The sequence below is a fragment of the Pan paniscus genome, chromosome 3, assembly GCF_029289425.2.
Source record: "Pan paniscus chromosome 3, NHGRI_mPanPan1-v2.0_pri, whole genome shotgun sequence".
NCBI lineage: Eukaryota > Metazoa > Chordata > Mammalia > Primates > Hominidae > Pan > Pan paniscus.
Genome location: NC_073252.2, coordinates 111,447,086 through 111,472,488, shown reverse-complemented (window position 1 = coordinate 111,472,488; position 25,403 = coordinate 111,447,086). Strand labels below are relative to the sequence as shown.

At 37.2% G+C, this 25,403-nt stretch overlaps 1 protein-coding gene across 50 annotated transcripts in view; it reads right to left on the bottom strand.

Moving 5' to 3' along the window:
• Nucleotides 1-1,220: 1,220 nt before the first annotated feature.
• ANK2 (ankyrin 2) overlaps nucleotides 1,221-25,403 on the bottom strand; it is a 685,755-nt gene continuing 661,572 nt past the window's right edge. For 33 of the 50 annotated variants that reach the window (XM_055111732.2, XM_055111740.2, XM_063603575.1 and 30 more), the window contains 10 exons: nucleotides 23,807-23,881; nucleotides 21,232-21,363; nucleotides 19,519-19,662; nucleotides 16,871-17,156; nucleotides 14,918-15,209; nucleotides 12,121-12,213; nucleotides 11,573-11,656; nucleotides 11,297-11,461; nucleotides 9,800-9,982; nucleotides 1,221-3,501 (listed from right to left, as the gene is read on the bottom strand). In XM_055111732.2, the coding sequence (XP_054967707.2) occupies nucleotides 3,487-3,501; nucleotides 9,800-9,982; nucleotides 11,297-11,461; nucleotides 11,573-11,656; nucleotides 12,121-12,213; nucleotides 14,918-15,209; nucleotides 16,871-17,156; nucleotides 19,519-19,662; nucleotides 21,232-21,363; nucleotides 23,807-23,881 (1,469 nt within the window). In that variant the 3' untranslated portion in view covers nucleotides 1,221-3,486. Of the gene's footprint in view, nucleotides 3,502-6,782; nucleotides 6,875-9,799; nucleotides 9,983-11,296; nucleotides 11,462-11,572; nucleotides 11,657-12,120; nucleotides 12,214-14,917; nucleotides 15,210-16,870; nucleotides 17,157-19,518; nucleotides 19,663-21,231; nucleotides 21,364-23,806; nucleotides 23,882-25,403 lie in introns of all 50 variants that reach the window. The other 17 variants (XM_055111759.2, XM_034959033.3, XM_055111737.2 and 14 more) reach the window with 7 other exon arrangements.

Below are 25,403 nucleotides of genomic sequence, written 5' to 3'. Positions count from 1 at the left end.
GACCTACGTTTAACTTCTCTTTATCTGATTTATTCATTTGCCTGACTACTTGCCCACACCCAGACTCTCCATGCTTACAGAAATCAAGTGACTCCACGAGCAAACTAATTTCAAATTCAATTCAAGCCTGTTTCAGAGTGCTTATATGTCACTTTCACCTCTTCATGACTAATACAAATGATTTATGAGTGGTGCATAATCTTCTCTCAGTCTGGAAGTTTCCCCCACCCTACCTTTAAATATACTTCTGTAAAACGGCATATGACTCACTGAAGTTCTTTTACAAAAATGGATTTTGCACAGCAAATAATTAAACATGAGAAGACATTGAATCTTCTCTGATGCTTTGATTTCCTTAATCAAACCCAAAGTAACACAAGCCCAGAGTTCCTGTAAGTAGAAAGTACAGCACATTAAACAAATGAGAAGGAGAGAGATGATCACACAGACACTCCTACTTTGGAATTATTTTTAACTGTTTTCTTTGAAAAATGTCAAGCATAATTGGTATTTTAAGTTCAGAAGACCTGTAAATCAACCAAGGATAGAAATCAGATCCAGTGAGCTTCCTGTCTCATACCAGATAAGATTTAAATAAAACCTACTCAATTTCTAAATCATGTCTTTTTTGTTTTGTTTTTACTGTAAAAAAATATTAAAGCAACAGTAAAGGGATTTTTCAAAAAATGAAACAAAACTCTCCACACACAACTGATTTTGATTTTGCATAGTCCTAGCCTGTCTTTATTTATATTAATATATCCATTTAATTTTAAATTCTCAGGCTCTAAGACAGAAAGAAAACTCCAGAGCCAACTGCTGTTCCCAAAGACAGAAAGTATTTAGTGACAGCCATGGCCTCATGGGAGAGGACCAAACCAGTCTTGCTGTGCTGCCAATCCCACTTACCCTTTCTCATCCCCTGCAAGTCCCCAAATTCCTATTTTCTTTCATTTAGTAGTGATCCAAAACAAAAATCCTTATTTTCTTCTTTTGCATAACAAGAACAATAAGAATTTCTTGAGGGCAGAGGCAAAATCTATTTATCCCAGTGCTTAATCCAGTGCCAGGCATATAGCATATTCAGCAACTAAATAAAAACCATAAGAAAAAAAGCAATTTGTGTCTTTCTGTTGGTTTCAAGTCTAGCTCAACTTTTTAAAACCTCTTATTCTCCTGAAATCACAGATTCATGATAAAGAAGAACAAATCACTGTTGCCACATTTAACACTTGTACATTTTATTTAATTAAATCAGCCATTGTACACATTGCAGCTATGTATTGTTAGTGTTGTATTTTTTTTCCATTAACTAATACATGCCCTCATAGATATATTCAATTAGTGTTATCACCATGGGAACAAGATGCTGATTCGTCAACTGAAAATTCACTTCTTCTCACAGTATTCAAGTTTTTGATAACACAGCAAAAATCAAAATCAAAAAAAGGTGAATAACCATTATGTTGTTACACAGACATCATCTGCACTGCAAATAACACAACAGAAATGCTTTTCTTGAGCTCCAGTGAAGGTTTTGACAAGAAGGCCATAGGGTGTCTCAAAAAGTTTCACCATCGGCCTCTCTTATTTTGGCTGCCAAAGAATGTTTCATTTCCTATCCAACTGCCAAAAAGTGCTAGCATTTGAGGCTTAGGAGATTTGGCTTGTGGGAAACCTCCCTCCCAGGAAATTTTTTCTCTTGGCAACATTACTTTAAATGATGAAGTGCCATTGTTTGTCGCATTTGTTTTTGAAATTCGGAGCAATGAGTCATTTTTGCACAACAGGAAAAGACCAGATAATTGGAAAATGTTCAATCCCTGGAGGATAGACTCTGTCCTTTTTTATTTAAATTTCATCTTCATTGAATATACTTTTCTTTAACAAATGACTGATTCAAAATGTATACTGTTTATATGAATATATTTGTGAATATATATATGTTAAAATGCTACACAGCTTCAACCACTAGAGGAATAAGGAAGAGGACATGGAAATTACTCAGATTGTTACAGTCCCTTCTTTGAGACAAACAAACAGAAGTGCACAAATGCACTTAAGAGTTTCCAAGGGAGTGTGGATTTCAAATAAATAAACCAAAACTTTTAACCAAAACCAAATTTTCAAGGATTTCTCAATCTTGTCTGCAAGCTGAAAAACAGACCTAGCTGGAAAGTGAAAAGTGCTCACTCAGGGTAAAAAGAATGGAAACAATTAATGTGATTAGAAGAGGGGTTTGACCGTGGTCTTGATTTTTAAACGCCACATGCAGGTATTAGAGAAGATATAAACCTGAAAAAAAAAAAAAAGAAAGAAAGAAAAAAAAAAGAAACCACTCCAACATACTGAAGGAGTTTAACCTTTTATGTAGTGGGTAAATCTTGTTTCCAATGAATTATCTACAGTGCAGTGGCCAGAATAAAGTACCACTGTAAGACAGCGTGGTTTGCTAAAGCAGCAATGAAAACTGGAAAACTACAGTAGTTATAGCTTTTAAAATACCCTGCCAACTTGTCCAAGATCTAAAGACCTGAAGATGCTAGAATGCCACACAATGTAGCTGCTAGCAACTGAATACCCCATCGTTTCATTCTGCGTGGCCTCTGCTCCCTTCTCCCCTCCCTCAGAGTGGCTGTTGGAGTCCTAAGCCATGGCTGGCCAGCACCAGCAATAACTTCTCAGGACAGTTCTGCCAGGCTATTGACCCACCTTTAACTGGGAGCAGTGGCTACTCTGGAAGTTCTAAGGACATAATAGGTTTGAAGTGCTTCTTTTGCAGTAAAACTGTATTATCACTCGATTGTGTTAGCAATATCTTAATTAACCATTGTTCAGCAATTTCTAGAGGCCTTTTATTCTGATGCCCAGTGTAGTTACAATAGGCAGTGGTTTTAATTTTAAGATGTTGTTCATCTGAGCATTTCAGCTATATACATTGTACATAGATATTCCTTGGAAGGACTCCTACATAGTGTCACTTGAAGAGGTCTGCAGGTGAAGTTCTTCTGATCAATGGATTTTCATGGATCTTGTGCAGAAGCAAAGAACAATGGAGGTGGCCAGTTCCCAGGTTAGCACAGACACAACAAAGTATTGGATACAGCATCCAGTATGAAGGATGCCATCTTTGGTCACAAATTAGCTTTATAGTTAAAGAGGATGGGGGAAAACTAAAACAAAATGCCGTATATTTGCTAACGGTGGAAATGTCGGGGTATCCCATTAATTAGGCCAGTTAGGTCACTCCCCTACTGAAACAGGAAGCTGCATATTGAGTGAATGTGTGGTTTCTGGTGTGAGAACTGGGCAGCCCCTCACTTGGCCTCTTGCTTCAAGTCCTCCTTGCAGAAATGCCGAAGGAGCTGCTGGAGATCGCGCTGGAGGTCGTCCTGGTCTAGTGCTTCTGGTACATCCTCCAGGTGCTCCAAGTCAATGCGTTTTCCATGCTGGTCCTTCACCACAGCCCTCTTCTGTGTGATGGCTTTACTCATTGTTGTCCTGGAGAAAAGCAGACAAGAGAGAATTACGCTCTTTTCACTGCCAGAGGGCAGCTGTTAGGAATGAAGGTGACCATTACACTGAGTACCTAATGTCTTACCTTTAGATGTTTCCACAGCAAACTATTAGCATAATAAACTATAGACATCTTTTTGTGTCTTTCTTTTAAACATGGCTCCCCTCTCTAAAACGATTCATGAGATTTTTTAAAAATGTGTTTTGGAACAAGGAGTATTTTTTAAATCTTTAAGAAAAATTTAAAATAAATGAAACCATGCTTTAATTTGATCTTCTCAAAAACTAACCATAAAATCATTCATGGTTTGATTAAGTAGCCCTTACTTAACAGAGTTTGGTTAATTCTGAAATAGTACCACAAGTACCTTTTGACAGGCTAAAAAATTTTTTTTAAATTTATTTGAAACACCTTGGCTGCCAGCTTAAACCTTACAGTCACACCCTGACCCAAACTTCCCAAAATTATGTTTTCAGAGAAGTTTTTTTATGAGGCATATGTCTTTAAAAACTAAAATATTAGTCTATCAATATATAAGAAGGTGGCTCCCAACAAAAGATGAAGATCTGCCCAGGTCTCTAAGGCTTCATATGGAGATGGTGGGGGAGGAAGGGGAAAAGAGAAAAGCCATTGAGAGACAGCTGCTTCCTCCGGATTCTCCAAGCCTCACATTTGTTGCTCATTTTGTGTATTTCTTGCCATTTAACAGTCTGTTGTTTACTTGCCTCCCTTATAAGACTGGTGGTTACTTGAGAAAAGGAACTATAACACCTTTTCTTGAGACGGAGTCTCGTTCTGTCACCCAGGCTGGAGTGCATTGGTGCGATCTTGGCTCACTGCAACCTCTGCCTCCCGGGTTCAAGCGATTCTCTGGCTTCAGCCTCCTGAGTAGCTGGGACTACAGGTGCGTGCCACCACACCCAGCTAATTTTTGGTATCTTTAGTAGAGACAGGGTTTTGTCATGTTGGCCAAGCTGGTCTCGAACTCCTGAGCTCAGATGATCTGTCCACCTTGGCCTCCCAAAGTGTTGGGATTACAGGTGTGAGCCACCACATTGGGCCAGGAGCTATAACTTTTGTATAGTCATACTAATTTTAAGTCATACTAATATTTTCCTGTAACTGTACTTAAAAGTAATTTGCTCATTCTCAATTCTTTTCACTATATATTCTTCTTCTTTTTTTTTTTTTTAGAGTAAAGTAAAAGCAAGTTTATTAGGAAAGTAAAGGAATAAAAAATGGCTACTCCATAGGCAGAGCAGCCTTTTTCACTATATACTTCCAAATGCGGGTCCTCATTCCACAAGTATTTGACGAATGTGTTGTATGGGCCAGACACTAGTATAACAAATAAGGAAATTGAATCTCCGAGAATTTAAGCAATAGTCCAAACAAAAAATAACAGAATTAGCACGCAGTGGGACCAAGAGTCAAAGATTCCAGAGCCTGAGTCCATAACCATACACTATGCATCTACACTTAAAACCTCCATAGGAAATGATCAGTTTTTGTAGCTTTACCCAGCATTTTCCTTATCTTTTCATTGTTCAGAAGTTGGAAGTTCTGCCATCATCCAATACCTCTATGCATTTGTTACGATCATCCTGATTTTTAAAAATAACTTACTTCAGCTAAAATACTTTCAGCTTTTTTTGGACATCGTTGTTTCCTCCTTCCTTCTTCCCTTATGTTCTTCTACTCTCCTTTTTCCTTTAATACTATATGAATTGTTCTGCATCTGGAAGCAAACTTAAATTTGTTCTTGCTGATGAAAAGGTCAAATTTGATTCCAATGATTGAAATCTGATGTTTTCCTAAATACGCGGCAACCATTTTTTTTTTCTTCAAAAAGGCACTTTTCTGACGATTTCTGCTAAAAGCTAGTAGAAGCCTTTATAGCATTGATGCCAGGGGTTAAGCCTCCATTATAGGACATTTCATGATATTCTGTGTAGGCAAATGTAGGCCAATGTGTTTCTGAATATGCACATGTATATGATGTCTTTAACAATGTATAAAATAAAGTGTTGTACATCATAAATAGAGTTCTGTAACTAACTAGCTTCCATAACTAACTAGCTGTGGAAACTCTATGGAGTTGTCTATATTCCTGGCTTCAAATTCACCAGCTGTAATTGAGAACTTTGGATTAACTGATCTCTAAATCTATTCCAGTTTGAAGAGCCCATGATGTTAGTGCATGCGTGGATTATGTGGTTTCATCTGAATAATTGAATAAAAGACTTAAAAGTTGAGAGTATAAAAGGCATTTTATCCTTAATTCATGTAGCATTTTTTAAGTTCTGAGAGAGCAATTACACTCTTTTAAATTCCTAGCTGCTTCTCTTTTCCCATTTGATTGGTGGGTGGAATTGTGACAGAACCTTTAATTTTGCTGTTCTAATTATTATGTTCTAAAGGCTTAAAATAGTTCTGTAGCATACTCTGAATGACAATCTTTCTCCCTTTTCAATGAAGTGAAAAGCACAATTGTAACTTGGATTTCCATTGTGTCTTTTCACCGAGAAGCTGAGCACATTTTATTAATCTCAATACTTACAGTGCTGTTAGAGGACCAGTGAGAAGTCAGAGTAGATCTGTGGAACAGTGCCCGAGTTTATACATCAAATCCATAACAGAGACCTGGGCAGACCAGTGTGCCTCACAGTCAGCCCCCTTGTATAAGCGTAAAAATGTGCTGCTTACTGCTTTCATGACACTTGCTTAACTCATTAAAGCCCCAGGTTTCAGCATCGCTAGGTATAATTGTTTCATGGGTATCAAACTCATGCTTATGTTATTGGCCACTCACATGCAGAATCATAAAGCAGCTGTTAAAAGAAAGCACATACCATTCAAAGTAATGATTTACTAAGATTGAGCTGAATATAGCTGGTCACAAAATTAATTTGTGATCCATCGATTAGATTCTTCTTCCTATGCTCTCTGAATCTATCGACACAATGTAATACCATCAGGCTGGCTTCAACTAAGTTGATGGCTTGCTAAAACCCAGGGAGTCAGACTGTGTAAGCGTGAGTCTCATTCTTGCTATGACTTAGTATTATGTTTGAAGTATCAAGAGGATACTTCAGGGATGACACTTCAATAGATCCATTACTTGACCAAAGTATTATAATGCAGGAGAGTAGGCAGTTCTCTATCCTCTTTAGGGTAGATGTAGGGATTCTCCCCTTCTTTTCTTAAAATTGGAAAAATGTTTATGGTGTTAGTTGGCAAAGCATCACCCCATGCTAACCCAAACCTTTTAATTATTGATCCATCCTCTTTCAGGATTTCATTCTCTACTAAACTGGGTAAGTGGACTTTCATGTGGCTACCTGTGTAACTCAAAGCCTGAAGTAAGAAGAAAAGAAAAGACAAAGCTCATCATAAACTATAGACTTTCAAACAATCTATTGCTTTGCTTTACTCATAGTCAGTATGAAAAGATATACTTGAAACGATAAATAAATACAATTCCTAGAAGCAGATTTAAGTTTGGAGTTTTATTTAACAAGTCCTTTTAGTTTCTCTCATTTGTGAGGGAGATTTGTTATTGTACTTTACAAAAGCTGCTAAGCAACATCCATATGGATTGACTTTCAATTTCCTCCTTGCTTCACCCAACTCCTTTCTACAGTGGAGATTTTAATGATAAATATAATAACCAGAGGCAAAAACAAGCAAACAAGGCCCAAATGGTATAACACAGATAATTCATTTTTGACCATTCAAGATTGCCAGTTGTCAAAATGTGAAAACTGAAAGTATTTTAAGAGGTTTGCTTTTAATATTCCAATGAATTCATATATAATTTCAATATATATTATGGGTATAGTAGAGGACACACATACAGCATTTAGTGTCAAAATGTTCCAATAGCAAAAGTACTTTGTAGATGTTTGCACATGCCCAGGATCCCTTAGTCAAAACTTTGGGACCAGATGTGTTTCAAAATTTAGATTTTTTTGTCCCTTTTGGATTTTAGCAAGGTAATATAATGCATATACAGTCACATGCTACATAATGACATTTTGGTTAAAAATGGACTGCATATATGACATGGTCCCATAAGATTATAATGGAGCTAAAAAATTCCTGTCACCTAGTGATGCTATAGCTGTTCTAACTTCATGGTGCAATGTATTACTCAGATGTTTGTGGCGATGCTGGTGTAAATAAACCTACTAAGGTGCCAATCATATAAAAGCACAGCACATACAATTATGTAGGGTACATAATACTTGATATTGATAATAAATGACTATGTTACTGGTTTATGTATGGTAAATACATTTACTATGTATAGTAAATACATAAATCAGTAACAGTCACTTATCATTATCAAGTATTATAAAAGTGATACTTTTTATCACTATTTTAGAGTGTACTCCTTTTACTTATTAAAAAACAGTTAATTATCAAGGAGCCTCAGGCAGGTCCTTCAGGAGGTATTGCAGAATAAGGCATTGTTTTCTTAGGATATGACAACTCCATATGTTATTGCTCCTGAATACCTTCCAGTGGGACAATATGTGGAGGAGGAAGACAGTGATATTGATTATTCTGACCTTGTGTAGGCCTAGGCTGATGTACATGTTTAGGCCTTTGTTTTTAGCCAAAAAAAAAAAAAAAAAAAAAACCTTAAAAAGTAAAAACAAATAATAAATTTTAAAAATTAAAAGCAGAAAAAAGTTTATAGAACAAGGATATGAAGAAAAACAATTTTTAATGCACCTGTGCAACGTGTTTGCATCTTAACTTGTGTTATTACAAAAGAGTCAAAAGTTAAAATAAATGTAAAAGCTTATAAAGTCAAAGAGTTACAGTAAGCTAAAGTTAATTTTATTTTGTTTATCTAATGTACCTTTTCTATTTTTAGATAGGGAGATACTTACCATTGTGTTATAATTGCCTACAGTATTCAGCACAGTAACATGCTGTGCAGGTTTGTAGCCAGGAGCAATAGGTTATACCATATAACCTAGGTGTATAGTAGGCTATACCACCCAGGTTTGTGTAAGGACATTCTACAATGTTCACACAATGACAAAGTTGTCTAACGATGCATTTCCCAGCACATATCCCTGTCATTGAAACTCACTTATGCCTAGTGAACACTAGGCATGTGGAAGTTATTTATATCCTACTGCTCAAGGTCATCACCAAGGTCTGATTTTTCACTCATGCAAAAATTTTAAAAATGGCAACCTCTGGCATAAGTGGGTTAAGCAATGCATGACTGTACTATATAATACTAATACTCCAGAGTGAAGATGGCATCCTGTAATCAAACCCATTTTTATGTCACTAAAACATTCAGTCTAGGTAGAATAAAAAAGCTTCATGTCATAATAGCTCCATGCCAATTTATTTCAAGTTTCACTTCCAAATTAACTTACAAAATTTGTTTTGGTTTTCAGCATTTGGGGAATTTAGTAAGAGTTTGTGATCTGTTACTGTGGACCCATTTTCTTTTTCTTTTCTTTTTTTTTTTTTTTTTTTGAGACGAATTCTCGCTCTGTTGCCCAGGCTGGAGTGCAGTGGTGCAATCTCGGCTCACTGCAAGCTCCGCCTCCCGGGTTCACGCCATTCTCCTGCCTCAGCCTCCCAAGTAGCTGGGACTACAGGCACCCGCCACCACGCCTGGCTAATTTTTTGTACTTTTAGTAGAGACAGGGTTTCACCGTGTTAGCCAGGATGGTCTCGATCTCCTGACCTCGTGATCCGCCTGCCTTGGCCTCCCAAAGTGCTGGGATTACAGGTGTGAGCCACTGTGCCTGGCCAACCATGGACCCATTTTCTAATTGTTGGAAACCAGAACTTAAGTAATTGTAAATGCTTTTAAAATTTATGGACATGGAATATATCTGAATTTTCTTTAATGTCTATCACAGATTATATTTGAAAAGACTGGCTAGCAAATATAATTTGCAATGTCTTTATTTCTTTCCCTTATTAATTGACAAAGCAAGACACTTCTGTGACTTTTAAACAAGATGTATAATCATATACCAGCTCCAGAGATTCTGAGTCTGATTCAGCAGAAGCAAATCCTAGTTACCTGGATTTTTAAAAGCTGTTAAGGTGACACCAATGAACACCACAGTTTAAGGAAACATTACTCTGCAAGTTATTCAAACAGGAGTTCTACCCTCTTGAATTATTCTGCACCTTTCCATGAATTCATGTATAGAATGACACAATGACAATTTTCTTTTCAAATGCAAAGCAACATAAAACACACACATAAAAAGACAAATGATGATGCTTCTATACCTCTTCAAAGTCATCTTTGGCTGAAGGAAGATCAGTGGCTAAACTAGAATCCCCCAGATGTTTCTCCATCCTCTCTCCACGTACCACAGTTGTTTTAACAACTTTGCTGACTCTACGGCCTTCCACTGGCTCAGCCTGAAATTGTGAGGTACTGGACAAAATGCTGGGCTCACACAAAGTGACCTAATGATCGAAGGACACACAATAGACAATGTCTGATTGCCAAATGTAACTATGATGAATTTTTTCTATGTTAAAAAACAAAGGACAAAACTATAAAGTTACATACTGGCTTTCCAGAAAACAGCAATGGGAAGCAGAGTTAGAAAAAAACAAACTATAACCTATTGGTAATATCTACATCATGACTGTATCTCCACAACACCAAAGCAATCTTAATTAGTCATTTGAACAAAAAGTTATCAGTTTTGTGAATAAGAAACTGCTCAGTGTAATACAGACATAATAATATGTGAAGAAACTCTCTTTTCTCATGTTTAAATAATTTCTTTTGGTATTACAAAGATGAAATTAGCCCTCAAAGGAGGAGCTCTAAAAGCTATGAGAAACTGAAAAGTAGATTTCTAGAGAATCTCATGTGTATAATATAAAATTTTGAGGATGTGAATGAATGGAAAATAGAATTTCACAAACTATTTGTCAAAACAAGTAAATATGTCCCTGAAAAAGGGAAGTAAAACAGAAATAAATAAAAGTATAGATTGCCAGGTGCAGTGGCTCATGCCTGTAATCCTAGTACTTTGGGAGGCTGAGGCGGGTGGATCATTTGAGGTTAGGAGTTCGAGACCAGCCTGCCCAACATGGTGAAATGCTGTTTCTACTAAAAATACAAAAATTAGCCAGGTGTGGTGGTGGGTGCCTGTAATCCCAGCTACTCGGGAGGCTGAAGCAGGAGAATTGCTTGAACCCGGAGGTGGAGGTTGCAGTGAGCTCAGATCACGCCACTGCTCTCCAGCCTGGGTGACAGAGTGAGACTCTGTCTCAAAACAAAAAACAAGGATAAATCAAAGAGTTTCTCGATCCTGATTTTAGTAACTCTGCAATGCAGAAATCTGAATATCAAATATTTATCTAGAGTGACTTTCCGAAGGCTGGTGTGCCAACCAGGCACAAGCACCACAGTGCATTTCTACACGGTGTCTCCACAGCATACTGCTTGCCCAGCAAATAGAATTGTATTCTTTCAAAATTTGACTTTTGGATTTCTGCAGTGGTCAACCATGAATTAAATAAAGAATAGATATTTTTAAAAAGACCAAACAAAAACAATGAGTATAATGCCTACAAGTCTCCCTGATGGCTGTCTTAAAATCACATAGAATCATGAAAACAAAAAGGTGAATGTGCAACTAAGAGCAAACTGCCACATGAAAGGGAGAAGTGAGGAAAATATGAATAAACAATCTCACTCATCTTTCTTGAGCTCTATTTTGTTCCTCTCCATCAAATGGGTTTTAGAGAATCAGGTTGTCTCACCTCTGACTGCTCGGTGTCACTCTTCAATACAACACGCTTTATAACTTTGGAATAGCCATCCTCTTCCTCGATGTTGACAGGTTCCTGTGGCATTCCCTGCACCATAATCTCTTCTTTCTCTGTGCCTTCAGAGGATACATACCGCCTAATGATTTTCCTAGTAACCTGAAATGTATTTCATTTGTGTATCTTATTTTTGTGTGACAGTACCATGGAATTGATAAATTTTAAACAGGAAGTTTGTAATCAACCCTGTTAGGATATACTAGACAATACCTTCTTTACCACGGTGTGTCCGTGCTCATCAATGTATTCTTCTTCTGTGACTGTTTCTGGGGGTATTTCAGGCATATCGTCTCCCTAAACAGTTGAGAGAAAAGGGTCACTGTGGTGTTTGGCACCAATTCTGAGGAACTACTCCCAAGTGCTTATAATGTGAGGAATGTTAGAAAATCAAAGGCGATGTTGAGAAGCATTGCTGAGATACAAAATCCTGTCAACTAGTGAAAAACTCAAGTGGGTAATAACATGCTTAGGAGAATCTGACCAAAGTTAGATAAAACTTCAACAAAAATAGAAAAGCGAGAGGTGAGGTGGGTGGAAGTGAAGAAGCCAAGTCTTGCTCTTGCTTGGTGGCTCTCCTGGAGGAAAGCTGGAACCACTGCATTTGTTTGCAAACAGAACTTATGAGAGTTAAGGGATCTGCTTTTGAATGGCCATGCACTACCTAAGGAACATGCCAAGCCTTCATTGATCCAGGTTGATCACTCTTAGAATATGGGGACAGGACTGTCCCTGACGTGCAGTAATTTAACAGCGGGTACCTGAATAATCACTCGCCGGCGGACAACCCTGGTAGTTACCATCGCCTCCTCATCTGAGCTGGCCTCCAGCTCCCCTAATTCCTCTGTTAGCTCCTGGTGGAAGCATGGAAGCATTGCTTTGTTTAACATGCTAAGGAATGACTTCACTACTGGTTTCTTCTTTAGCTTACGTTGTATTGTGAAACTTTTATTCATGGAGGCTTTGGTGGACAAGTTGGTAGAGGTGAAAACAAATATGTGCTGGTCTCAGACATCAACAAAAATAGAGTGTTTTGGTTTTTTTTTGTTGTTGTTCAATGAATGAAAAAAAATTCTGGAATTCTGAGAGCTGTTGGAGAACCCATCTGTCAAAATCTCTCCAAAATAAAAAGCAGCTTGCTCATGTGACTTCTTTTACTTAAACTCCTAAAAAAAAGCCTGACTGTAAACATAGACCCTAAGCAGTTCAGTAAACATTTATGAGCCACTGACACTTGTGCTTAGGCTTGGAATTATTCACCCAAAGGTATAGGAATATCCCCTGTTTCTAGCAGAACTTTTTGCAGGAAGTCAAATTTTCCTGTAGCTATTATCTAACCAATAGTGCATCTCCCTGGCATCAAAAAAAGGTAGACTATGAATAATATTAGAATAATTCTATGGAGAAGTTGAGATAAAGTGGTCAATAGTATTTTAGGGCTCTGGCCAAAAGCCAGAGATAAAGCAAAAAACATAATTTTAGCTTAGCACACATTACCTTAGGAGTCATATATTGAATTACTCTTCCCTAATGAAATTTTGTTTTTAAAAAAGAGAAAGCTCAAGTAGATTTACTTAACATACTGTAAAACTCAAGTTATATGTTTACATTTGTCTCTGCTAAAGGAAGACCTGTAAATTCTAAACCAAATTATATTTTAAATATAATCAGGAATCTACTGCCTAGAAATATGGTTGGCAAGAAAAGTGATTAAAATTGGATGCCCAAGTTAGGGTTATGAGAAATAAGGGTCCACATGGGAAGCTTAAGAGAAATGCCTGATACTCATCAAGAATAAGTCGAACAGGCCTGTATAAATTATGTGAAATTCAGAGTGACTTATACAAACATATTCCTTTAGTATAGATTAAACATATGTATTATCCAGATAATTGTTTCAAGTCTAACTTCACTAAGCCTATGGATTCTTAGGTTAAATTTGGTAACTTTTAGCCCAGATAACATGTATGAAACATTTTTAGTAGTACTCATTCAAGCCAAGAATTTGAGAGATGAATAATTCTATGCAAAAGCAAACTTGGAATAAAAATTCATTCATGGCATGAATTTATTATTTAAGAAAACTGCCAAAATCAGGACACAGTTCTCATCTGCCTGGATCTTTCCTAATTTTAGTTATGATTTCAGATAATTCCTAGCAGCAGATCTCATTCTTACAGTGAACAAAAACAAATGTGTGTCTTAAGCCCAAAGACATGCTGTTTCACTTTATTTGCCCCCTAAAATTTCAATTATTTGGTTTAACTCTTCTTTTACTACTAAGCTTTATATTAATGCTCTAAAAACACTTTGAAATATAAAGTGTTTTTGAATTCTATTACTTTTTAAAAGAAAAAACAATATCTAATTTAATTTATATTAAATTAAGTTTAATTCAAATAGATTCTCATACTTTTTTTGTGGCTGAGAATCCTCTGGGGAGTTATTTAAAAGGCAAATTCTTGCTTTCCCTCCCCACCCTGGGATTCATTCTAATTCAGGATTTCTGAGGAGGGATCAAGCTCTCCAATCAATTCTGACGTATGTGAACTATATAGACCACATTTTGAGAATAAATTGTTGATCAATTTCTTTTTTTCTTTTTTTGAGACAGTCTTGCTCTGTCGCCCAGGCTGGAGTGCAGTGGTATGATCTTGGCTCACTGCAAGCTCCGCTTCCCGGGTTCATGCCATTCTCCTGCCTCAGCCTCCGGAGTAGCTGGGACTACAGGCACTCGCCACCATACCCGGCTAATTTTTTTGTATTTGTAGTAGAGACGAGGTTTCACCATGTTAGCCAGGATGGTCTCGATCTCCTGACCTCATGATCCACCCGCCTCAGCCTCCCAAAGTGCTGGGATTACAGGTGTGAGCCACCGCGCCTGGCCAATGGTTAATTTCTTAACATGGTCCCCACCCCTTTTCACAATTTTAAAACTCACTTGATGACAAACGAAGCGCTATGATGCAATCTTATGCCACCGTCAGGCATTTGGACATTTAGTTTAGGTACAATGTTCTTTTTCTCAGTCATTCCTAAAATAAATCTTAAAAAAAAAATCTAACTTGGAAATCATCTTGCCTCTAATGAGAAAAATTTATTTTGGCAGCTAAACCCCACCCAATATCCACAGTCTGTGTGCTCATCACCTGGCAGGCCAGAGATCTAACAAGCCTGCTGGTCCCAGCACATCCCATGGCTGACTTACCTGGTGCTGCTAATCTCTGCCACCAGGTTTCATGCCCAAGTTTACTAATTTTGAAAAGCTCCTCCAGATATATTGTTTCACCACCATATTCATTTTTCTTAGCAAAAGACTTTCCAACGATAAGATCAGGGCTCATGGTCAAATCAACAGCACTGGAACTGTGCGCCATTTCTTCAAGATTCATCGGCTCTCAGATTTTAAAAGGGATTGAGGGTTTCCATGTGCCAGGTTAATTAATTTGGTTAACTTTTTTGTTTTGAAGTGCAAAAAATAAACCATCATAGAAATGGAAACTGGAAGATTTGTAGCTTTGTTACAGGTGGGCGAGAAAGTGGAGAGGAATGTCTTACCTTTTCAAAAGCTGCATCTTCATCGAGTCTTTCACAGGTCTCAGGCTGGTTATCGGCAGACTCCACTATTACGAGGCTGGTTTTCTGCGGAGAGCTCTCCTCTCTGTGCTCTGAGGGCTCTTCGGGTTCTTGTATGATGGGAGAGCCTCCCCGCTCACTGGATGTTGGGGTCTGGAGGTACAGCTTCTCCTCCTCTGCAGGGGTGCTAACTTCCTCAGGTGTCTTGCTGGGAGAGCTGGGTACTATCATAGCCTTCTGAGTCTCTGATGCTTCTGTTCCTGGAGTTGTCACACTGGAATCAAAAAGCCAAATGAGACTTCAGGGACATTTGCATTTCACCTCCTGCTCAAGCAAGGAAATCGAAAGGCAAGATGGAACTGGTTTTTCCATAGTCTATGACAGTCAAAATAGTTTTTGTACATTTGGCCAAGAAAAGACATTTGAAGAAAAATAATATGACAAGATATAGAGTTGTAGCTCATTGATCTAGCACTGGCAGAGAGTGATGTTATTATTCTAAAGACAAAAATTATCCTAAAATGTATTACAGCTACCCAGCCTCTACAATGCATATAAGTTATAGTTTCATCTTTTCTTTTATAACTCAAGGTGATATTGAGGATGCGAGGAATTTTACATAAGTATTTGTAGATAATAAGGCTTTTGAAGCAAGAATAAAAATTTGGCAGAATTACATAAATCCCCATGTTAATATAGTTATCATAAGCATAAATACAAGGAAATTCTTATTGTACCTCTGAAAAACTGTTTCATTTAATAATAGAGGCATCTGTTGACATGAAAACTTTTTTCATTGATATAGTCTGGAGTTACTCCAATGTAACTTTGATAACCTCAACTGCTAAATAAGATTATTGGCCTTTTCTGTGCCTTCTTTTGGTATTTAGTGCAATCTATCACTCCATGGATATTAAATGCCTAAAATGTCTCTCTGTTATCCTCTCCTCTTCTTCCCATCTTTTCCTTGGTCCTTCTCCTTCTTCCTTATATTTTCTTTAAAACCTACAGGTTGATGGGGCAAGGGTGGCTCAGTGGAAGAAGAGATAATTTCATTACTCATTTCATCCTCTTCTCATGTCAATGACCACAAAACTCACCAAATGACAAGCGAAATGTTTTGATACAATCTCATGACACCCTATTCTCAGACTTCAGGTTTAGGGATATGTTGGCCTTTCTCACGATTTGTTTTCTTTTCTGGACAATCAGTGTCAATTAAACAACTCTTTCTCCTTGGCTTCCATAAAGGCCGGAACTTAAATTCTGAGCCAAATTAGGCCTGCAGCTTCCTTCAGCCAGAAGCTCTTCGGAAGGCTTCTCTTTACTCCCACCCCAACTCTATTCCAACTCATTTTAATAGTCTTTTATTCTATGTGGTTAGTTTGCATTGCACTTATATTTTTATGATTAGTCCCCTCATAGCTTGGTTGAAATGCACCCTTGGCTGTGGTATCTACATCATCACTGACCATACTCCTAACGAGCAATGGCACGATGAAGTGCTACAGAGCATATTTGAAGTACTACAGAGCAAATGAGGTGCGGCAATATTATAAGTCATGGCCGTGTCATCTACAGGGAATTTTACAGTTTAGATGAAGCTTTCATAAACACACTTTTGACCCTGTGAGATGAGTCAAGTGTGTATTATTACTATAATTTACAGATGTGGAAATGGAGATTCAAAGCACATAAGGACTTGTTCAAAGTCACAGCTCTGGAAGTTGGTTCTTGTAGGTCTGTGCCCCAAACACTGTCACAATTATGTCTCTTACATGTTAACGCTTTTTTTTTCCCTTTAGCTCTGGCACTTGTATTTGGTAGGGTCATTTAAAAAAGTATTTAAAAACTAGTTATGCTTATATATGCCTGGCATCCACAATAGCCTGTTTCTTTGGTATTACATTTGACAGGCTTTCTTTGGAAACTCACAAATATTCTTGCTGATATTCCAGAGATGACTCTTCAGGCAGGTCTTGCATTTTCCCTGAGAAATCCTGTTGAACTTGCTCCTTGTGAGTTTGGGGAAAGAGTGCTGTTGCTGGGCTGTCCCCCTCAGTTTTGGGGACGCCATCCTGAAAAGTGGAATAACCAACAGAAATGTCTTCCTCTGAGACGATAGGAGGGTGATCGCAGGTCTCGCTTTCTTTAGAAACAGCTTGCTCCTCTTTCTGCTTGTGCTGTGCAGTGCATAACTCCTCTTGAAGTACCGAGAACCCTAAAGGCAGAATGATTTAAGTATTTAGTTGAAGCTTACCTATATTGAATGGATATTTATTAAGTAATAAATATAAGAGGATAAAAAAATAAGAAGATAAATGTGCTACATCCTGAGATGGGCCCATGGATTACAAAGATGAAGAAGACACCTTCAAGATACTGATCATGTAGAAGAGTCCACGCAAGTAAGGGTCAATTCCAGTGCAGAGCAACTGGGTCATAGGTGCCAGTCAATGAGTGTGGGTGCACCTAACATGGGGTTAGAATTTGGAAAGAAAATGCAGAGTGTGTTACATGCCAAGGAGACCTAATGGCAAGTGGGAATTGACTGAGATAGTCAAAGCACAGAATCTGAAGAGTAAGATGAGTACAGTTAATAATCATCATAACAAACAATAGCTAATACATACTGAAAATTTATTCCGTGTTAGGCACCGTTTCAAGTGCACTGCAAGTATTAACTTGATTAATCCTCACTCTAACAATATAAGGATAGTACTCTTTTTATGTAGAGTCTTTTATGACAGGCTAAGGAATTTCATTATATCCAGGGAAATGAGGAGTCATTGAAAGATGTTTAGCAGAGGAGTGACTGGCATTCATCTATTGACTCATTTATTCAACAGATATATATTGAGCACCAACTATGTAATATGTGCTGCTTAGATGCTGGATATATAGCAGTGAACAAGATATAAGATATAAAAAGCTTCCGTCCCCACTGAACTTGCATTTCTGCAGATATATATTTATGATAAATGTTGGGAGAAAAGTAAACCAGGATAAAGGTAGAGGATAAATGGGGCTAGTATTTTAAATAGACTTGTCAGGAAAGGCTCTGCTTAGGAGGTGATATTTGAGCAGTGACCTAAATAAAGTGAGAGAAAAAGGTATATGTTGATCTGAGGAAAGAACATGCTAGGGTGGAGGGAGCAGAAAATACCGGGGCCCTGAAACAGGAGAATGGAGAGGGTGCTCCAGAAATGGCAAGGAGGCCAGGCATGCAGGACCAGTGCGATAGAGAGAGAGGTGGGAGATGAGGACAAGCTATGAGGCTCTTGCTCAACAGTAAGATACATCATCATTCACATCCATGAGAAGTAACCTGCCACAGGAAGGAGGAACAGCCAGTAAAGTAAAAAAAAAAAAAAAAAAAAAAAAAAAAAAAAGAAGCAGCAAGAATGTCATGAAATTTAAGTAAAGAAAATGTTTTAAGAAGGCAGGCTTCACTATTCACGCCAAATGTTACCCAGAGGCAAAGTAAGTTGAAGAATGAGAACTGCCTGCTAGATTTGAAAAAGAGGAAACAATAGGTGAATTTTATAAGATTGACGAGTGAATTATAGAGTTCTAGAGGGAATGGGAAGAGAGCAAGCAGAGACAGGAAATTCAGACTGTCCTTTTAAGAGGTTTCCTGTGAAATGGATGGAGTAACAGCAATAATACAGGGGGGACATATAGGATAAAAGGAGTTATTTGCTTTGTTTTGTTTTTAAAGATGGGATCTATTAAAGCATGGTTTAATGCTGTTGGGTATGGTCTAGTGGTAGGAAGCCAAAAGGGATACTTGTAGGAATGGAGTCCCTGATTGGGTAAAAGGAGATGAAATCTAGTACAAAACAAGAGATGATGGCTTTAGAAAAGTGAAGAAATTTTATCCATTTGAATAGGATGGAAGGTAGAGTAAGTATATGCATTGAGATGCACTCATGTTGGTAGATTCGTGGTGGAAAAATATAGACATTTGCTTCTGATTATTCTTATTATTTTCTAAGAAACAGGAAGTTTGGTCATCAGCTGGGTATAAATAAAGAAAAGAGACAGTGTTGGAGGTTTGAAGGAAGAAGACAACATGTAAAATAGAGATAAGAGAGAGAGAGAAAAAAAAAACAGTGTTAGAGACCACAAACGAATGAGAATAGGTTAGGGGAACTTTAATACTGAAAAGGTGGTAAGGCCAATGGCTGGAGGTCCCCGAGGGTATGAAGCACTGTTGGTGCAGAAGTAAAAGAGGAAATGTACAGTCACTGGTAGTGATATAGTCCTAGTTGTGAGCCTAGAAATACGTGGCTAAGGTAGCATAAAAAAATACAAGTGTAAGAAGTGCCACCATGGAACTGAGGAAAGGGAATTCAATGGATCATTTTGTTATCTGTGAAATAACAAAGAATGAGCATGAAGTGGAGGTGGGAGGGTGTGTAAAACAGGGAGGAAAGCCTCAGGGTAGCAAGGAAAAGAACATATGATCACCATAGGCCATGGTCTACCTTCTGAAAAAAAAAAAAAAGACAGTAGGTCCAGTGCCTCAATTAACCACACACAGACACAACACACACACACACACACACACACAGTTTGACCTTCACTATGATCCAGTGTAATGGTCTGTTCAATTTCTGCATAACTATGACTGATGCGCTCCTGGAGGGGTTCTGTGTTGGTCTCCATGAGATGAACAATATCCATTCGGTTGATCTTGGTGAGACATTCAACGAGGTTGGTATCTGACACATTAGAGAAACAGCATTTATTATGTCTGAGAGGTACTCTTAAAAATCTCTTTCACTCAACTGCCTTACTAAATTTTTGATATCTGTACAGAAAAAAACAATCAAAGCCTAATTAAAAGTCTTTGTAAAAATAAGCCAACAGACAAAAGAGATATGCATAAAAAAAGTGGTACAGCATGGGCAAAAGCCCTAAAAGTAGAATTGTCAGATAATATACAGGACACCCACCATACCTGAATTTCAGATAAAAAGCAAATACTTCTTTAGTATAAATATGCCCCAAATATTACAAGGGATATGCTTATGCTAAAAATGTATTTGCTGACCACCTGAAACTTAAATTTAACTGGGCGCCCTTCTGTTTTTATTTGCTAAATCTGACAATTCTACTTAGAAGAATGTAAAGACAAGGAATGATAAATGTAGACTGGATGTTATTTATGAGTAAAGGAAGCAGAAACAGAAGGTAATGCACTACCAGTGAAACAATGCTAAGTAAAGCAATTGTGTCCACTTATCAATATTTTAAAAATATTAGGGTTTGAGTAACATTACTGTTAGAAGTGAGGGCTGTTATTTAATGCGGTTCATACGCATATCATGCAAGAGTTTTTATGCAACATGCATACTTCAGAAGTGACAGTAGCTTGTTCTCATTTGCTTACAGTAGTTCACTAAGTTCTCACTCAACATCATTGATAGATTCTTAGAAAACAATGTTCTGGTCACAAAAACACTGCCAAACTTCTAAATAAAACCCCAAACACTTTTAATATTAAACACTGAAGTGAAAGTGAGTTACACATACATTTAAGAAAGACTAATAAACATAAGTAAGATAATTATTCAATTTTTGAGGAACCAATGAGTGATGGCGGTCATAGTGGTGGTGGGGTTCAATCAAGGAATAAATCTTTGCAAAGTGAAAATTGTAAGGAGCACCTCCTCCCACCATGCCATTCATAAACAAACAATAACAACTATGGTGGGCTCGCTGAGTACTTTCCTAAGGCATCATTTATTTCATGCATTTGTATAATTATCATACACTCTACACATTTTCATTTGACAACAATTTGTATCAATTCATTCATTCTTTTCCCAATCCCCTTATTCAGTTCAGGGTCTCAAGTGGCTGGAACTTAACCCAGCAGCTCAGAGCACTTTGCATGGGAACCAAGCTGGGAGATGATGCCATCCCATTGCAGGGGGCACTCACACACACCCACACTCACTCAGAATGGGATAATGTAGAAACACCAGTGAAACTGATGTGCACATCTTTGGGATGCGGGAGGAAACTGGAGTACTGGGGAAAAAGCTACACAGACATGGGGAGGATACACAAACTATACACAGACAGTGGCCTTGCTGGGAATTGATTCTTTTTTCTCATCAATGTTATAAGGAAATGACACTGAACAAAATGATATTACTCAAGGACCCACTGTACTGCAGATTAATGGCATTTGCTTCTTTACTATTCTACTGAATTTGCAAGATGCGGTTGTTGAGCAAGACATGTCCAACTTTAGCCCAATATACATATAGTTCCCCACTTACCTGTAGCATGTTTCCCATCCCTCTCTAGCCAGTACTTCAACAGTGCATGACTCTGGTCTTGAAGAGAGTTGGGATTTTCAATTCGAATTTGATGAATTTGCTCCTCAGTGAAATCCAGTTCTCTTGCTAATTCTAGAAGATAAAATACTACTTTGTAAACACATTAACTTCAAGGTTTCAGTCTCTACATTTTGCTTTGTGATTTTGTAAATGATGTGTTCTTTATATTGTGGTGAGTATTTGAGTTCCTTAATTTCTACATATTAGAAGTGACTCTTATATGCCTTTGTTCTTCTAGTACTAATTATGGATTTTTTTCCCTAAAACTGGGTATAGAATTGATCACTGCATAGTGAAAATAGTAAGTGTGAGGCAGCAATGATAAGATATGTATAATTCAGGCCCATTTGATTCCAAAATGCAAATGAGATCATTAATACTTGCTTATACTTTTAAGCAAGATAATGGAAAATAAATGACTGATAACAAAAGAAAAAAGTTTCTCCCTTTAATTAACATAGGTGATGTTTTGAGTATTATAAATCCTGTTTCTGGATACTTTGATAAATACTAGTTGTAGCTATATTATGGTGGTTGGATAAATGCCTTTCTTTGATTTGATGTCAACTGAATAAGAGGTCGAGGAAGCATTAATTGATCCAGGGAAGAAGACACAAAATTTTCCTTTGAATTCTACTATTAACCTTCCATATGGATTGGGTGGGCCCAGTAGCTCATGCCTGTAATCCTAGAACTTTAGGAGGCTGAGGTGGTAGGGATTGCTTGAGGCCAGAAGCTCAAGACTAGCCTGAGCAACATAGAAAAACCTCATTTCTACAAAAAATAATTTTAAAACATTAGCTGGGTGTGGTAGTGTTTGCCTGAGGTCCTAGCTACTCAGGAGGCTGGGGCAGGAGGATCACTTGAGCCTGGGAGTTTGAGGTTACAGTGAGCTATGATTGTGCCACTACACTCTGGCCTAGGCAGCAGAGCATGATCCTGTCTCTGTAAAACAAAACAAAACAAAAACAAAATAACAAACAAAAAAACATTACATATGGATGCTTATACATTATGGGGTGTGTGTATGTGTGTGTGGGTAAATAGGGTGACCTCTTTTGAAGGCAATTTGACAATATCTTTCAAAATTAAAAATATACATATCTTTTCCCCAGCAATTCTACTTCTAAGAATATGCCCTATAGATATACTCACAAAAATATACCAATGCACAAGAATATTTACTGCCGTTACTGGGAAACCACCTAAAGCCCATCAACAAAAGCCATTAATAAAATTATGGAACCTCCATATAGTGGAATTAAATACCCACTTAAAAGAATGAAATACATGTGTATATGTTAACGGACTACTTATGAGGAATATTATTCAGTAAAACTTTTCTTACTTTTAAATAACAGGCATAAATATAGGCACTGCATATTTTTTCTAAAAGCATGAGAAAGTATTAGCAGTTACTTCTGAGGCACACGGCTAGAAGACAGAAGTAGGTGTGAGAGTCATATTTACTTTTCATTCTGTGTCATTCTATATGGTGGTAGGATTTGAATTTTTACCAAATATATACATATTGCCTTTACTATGTAGGTATGGATACAAACATATTTAAAAACCAAAATAAATAATTCTGAATGTTATCTAGTAAGTCCATCACGGATAGTTTGGTATCATTCTCTCCCCTAAAACACCGAATTAGTGAAGTCTGATCAGTATGTAAGAATTACTTTAAAATAATTAAAAGTGAGAAAGTGGCCACTTCTCCCATTTCCAGTCATGTACTCTAAATTAGTAGTTATCTTTATGAGTATTATGGGCTCCTATTCATCACCAAATCTAAGAAATGGAAAGGAAAAGAATATTATTTTACAATGTTTGTCTCTTCGAAGTAGTTACAAGTGATACTAAAAAAAAAAAAAGAAGCCAGACTGAGAATCTTGCTTTAATAGGTTAAGTCACACGTAGATGAAAATGTATAGTTTTTAAAACATACAAATCATAATGCGTAAAGTATATTGATTTTAGAATTCACTTTTCCTTAATAAATTATTAACATAAAATTTCTATACTTAAACACTCTCATTTCTCAAAAATATTAGTGAAATATCTCATTCATGTGTGTTTTAACACTTACCCAAAGCAATTTTTAGTGTTGTTTACTATGAAGATTTTTGACATAAGGTATCTAAAAGAAGGAGCCCTGGTTAAATCTCACATCAAATTTGATAAAAATTACATCTAAAAATGATTTTGAAACACAATAATCTCCCCCAAATTTAGATATCCACAACTGCCAACGGAGGTTTCTGAAGGTTGGTATATTCTCTAAATCTTCAAATAGAAAGTTCTATTATTCTAAATTTCAGAGATGATAAAAGGCCTGCCCTGGGCTATACCATTAGCTGATGCAGAGCCCAGGTTTTCTAGTTCTCAGTTTATTCTTCTTTTCATGTATTCTTTCTCAAGAAAGTGGGGGGTACCTTTTATGCTGTGAATGACACCTGACTGATGCATCTATGTCAGGTTTTGTTGAAAACCTGGGTCACATTCTTTTTACCTGTCCAGCTGAAGCCAAGGTGATCAGCAATATAAGCCAGCCTTTCCTCGATCCGTTCCTGCTCATCCTGTGGATCTGGAGAAGGTCAAAAACAGAATGGCCAAAGGTTGTCTATGACAGGAGAGGAACCACAGTACTGATTCATTCAAAGAAAGGAAGTCACTTCTCCAAATATTTGAAAGCACAAACTAGATACTACACTTCAGATCATATTGTGTGTCTGATTTCTGGGGTGGAATGGGGAATAGATCTAATATGAATCATGAAAACCATCTGCTTCCATATCTCTTTAATCAAGACTAGTTACTAGACATAATTATATAAGTTGCTGATTTCTAGTAATCTTATGACTTTTAAATTATTGGAGAGAATACTGCCCACCAAGAAGACCACCATCTTGTTCATGAAACACCAGAGAAATCATAAATGGGATGCAGAAGTACAGCAATTGGCTAGGACCTCCTATTATTGCTTGTGGAGGGATAGATCATTTCCAGGTCATGTCTGAGAGGAATCACATCAGAGATTCACAAGAGATGTTGATCATGAGCTGATCAGGCCATCCTGATAAGTGTGGCCAGAAACAACATTTGGTCCTGGTGACCTTGGAGAAACGAGGATAAAAGCATATGCATTTTTATGTGTATATTGTATCTGTATGCATATATGTCTTTTGGGCAAAGTTTCTGCCTTCTTGCTATTAAGCTTATATACTACTCACTCCTATAAACTATAATTTTCCCATTCATGTTTAACTCCCACTGATTGATAGGCAGCATTTTAGACCATGGTATAGGAAAGTTTGTATAACCTCAATTTAAGAATGACAGTCTTCATTGTAGAGATATTGGAAGAACACAGGCTACTTTTCAAAGCCATCTATGGTTTCCTTTTTTATAAGTCAAAGAGCCATCATCACCTCACAGTCAACTTAAACTGTGCAAAGTTTGAGTTTTTGTTGTCTGCTGCACCTAATGAGAGTACATTCTCCATTCATCTACCACATAAATGAAAAGCATATTTTTACCTTAGGTTTGTTTGCTTAAAGTATTTACCAATGGTATCTGAAATCCAACCTTTCTGAATCAAAAACAGATCCACAACAATAGAATTTCATGTTATGTGAAATCTTCTCAAGCAAATGGCTTCCTAATGATTACAAAATTGTAAGTACAAATTATTTTAAAGTATGCGAAGGTAAGAAGAAAAGCAATGTCTTCATACTATGAAACAAAATACAATATATTTATGTGCAAAAGTGCTTAATTTGAGTCTAAGCTTGGGACTTCAGAACAACAAAACTCAAAGCTCGCATGGCCTTATTACGTGCAGAGGCTAAAGAAAGGCAAGATCACTGTTGCCCGGTTATTATGTTTATGTTTTCCATAAGCATTCTCATTACTCAATCTTGAGATTGTTTTCTTAGACAAGAGTATACAGAGAAAGCACAAAACACAAAGGGCTTACACAAACACATTAGCCACTACAGAAAGCTTAAAGAAAATGAGACACAAATCATCAAATAAAACAAACATACAAAAAAACTATATCAATTTTATGACATGCGTAGCACAGGGAATCCCGGTGGCTGGCAAAT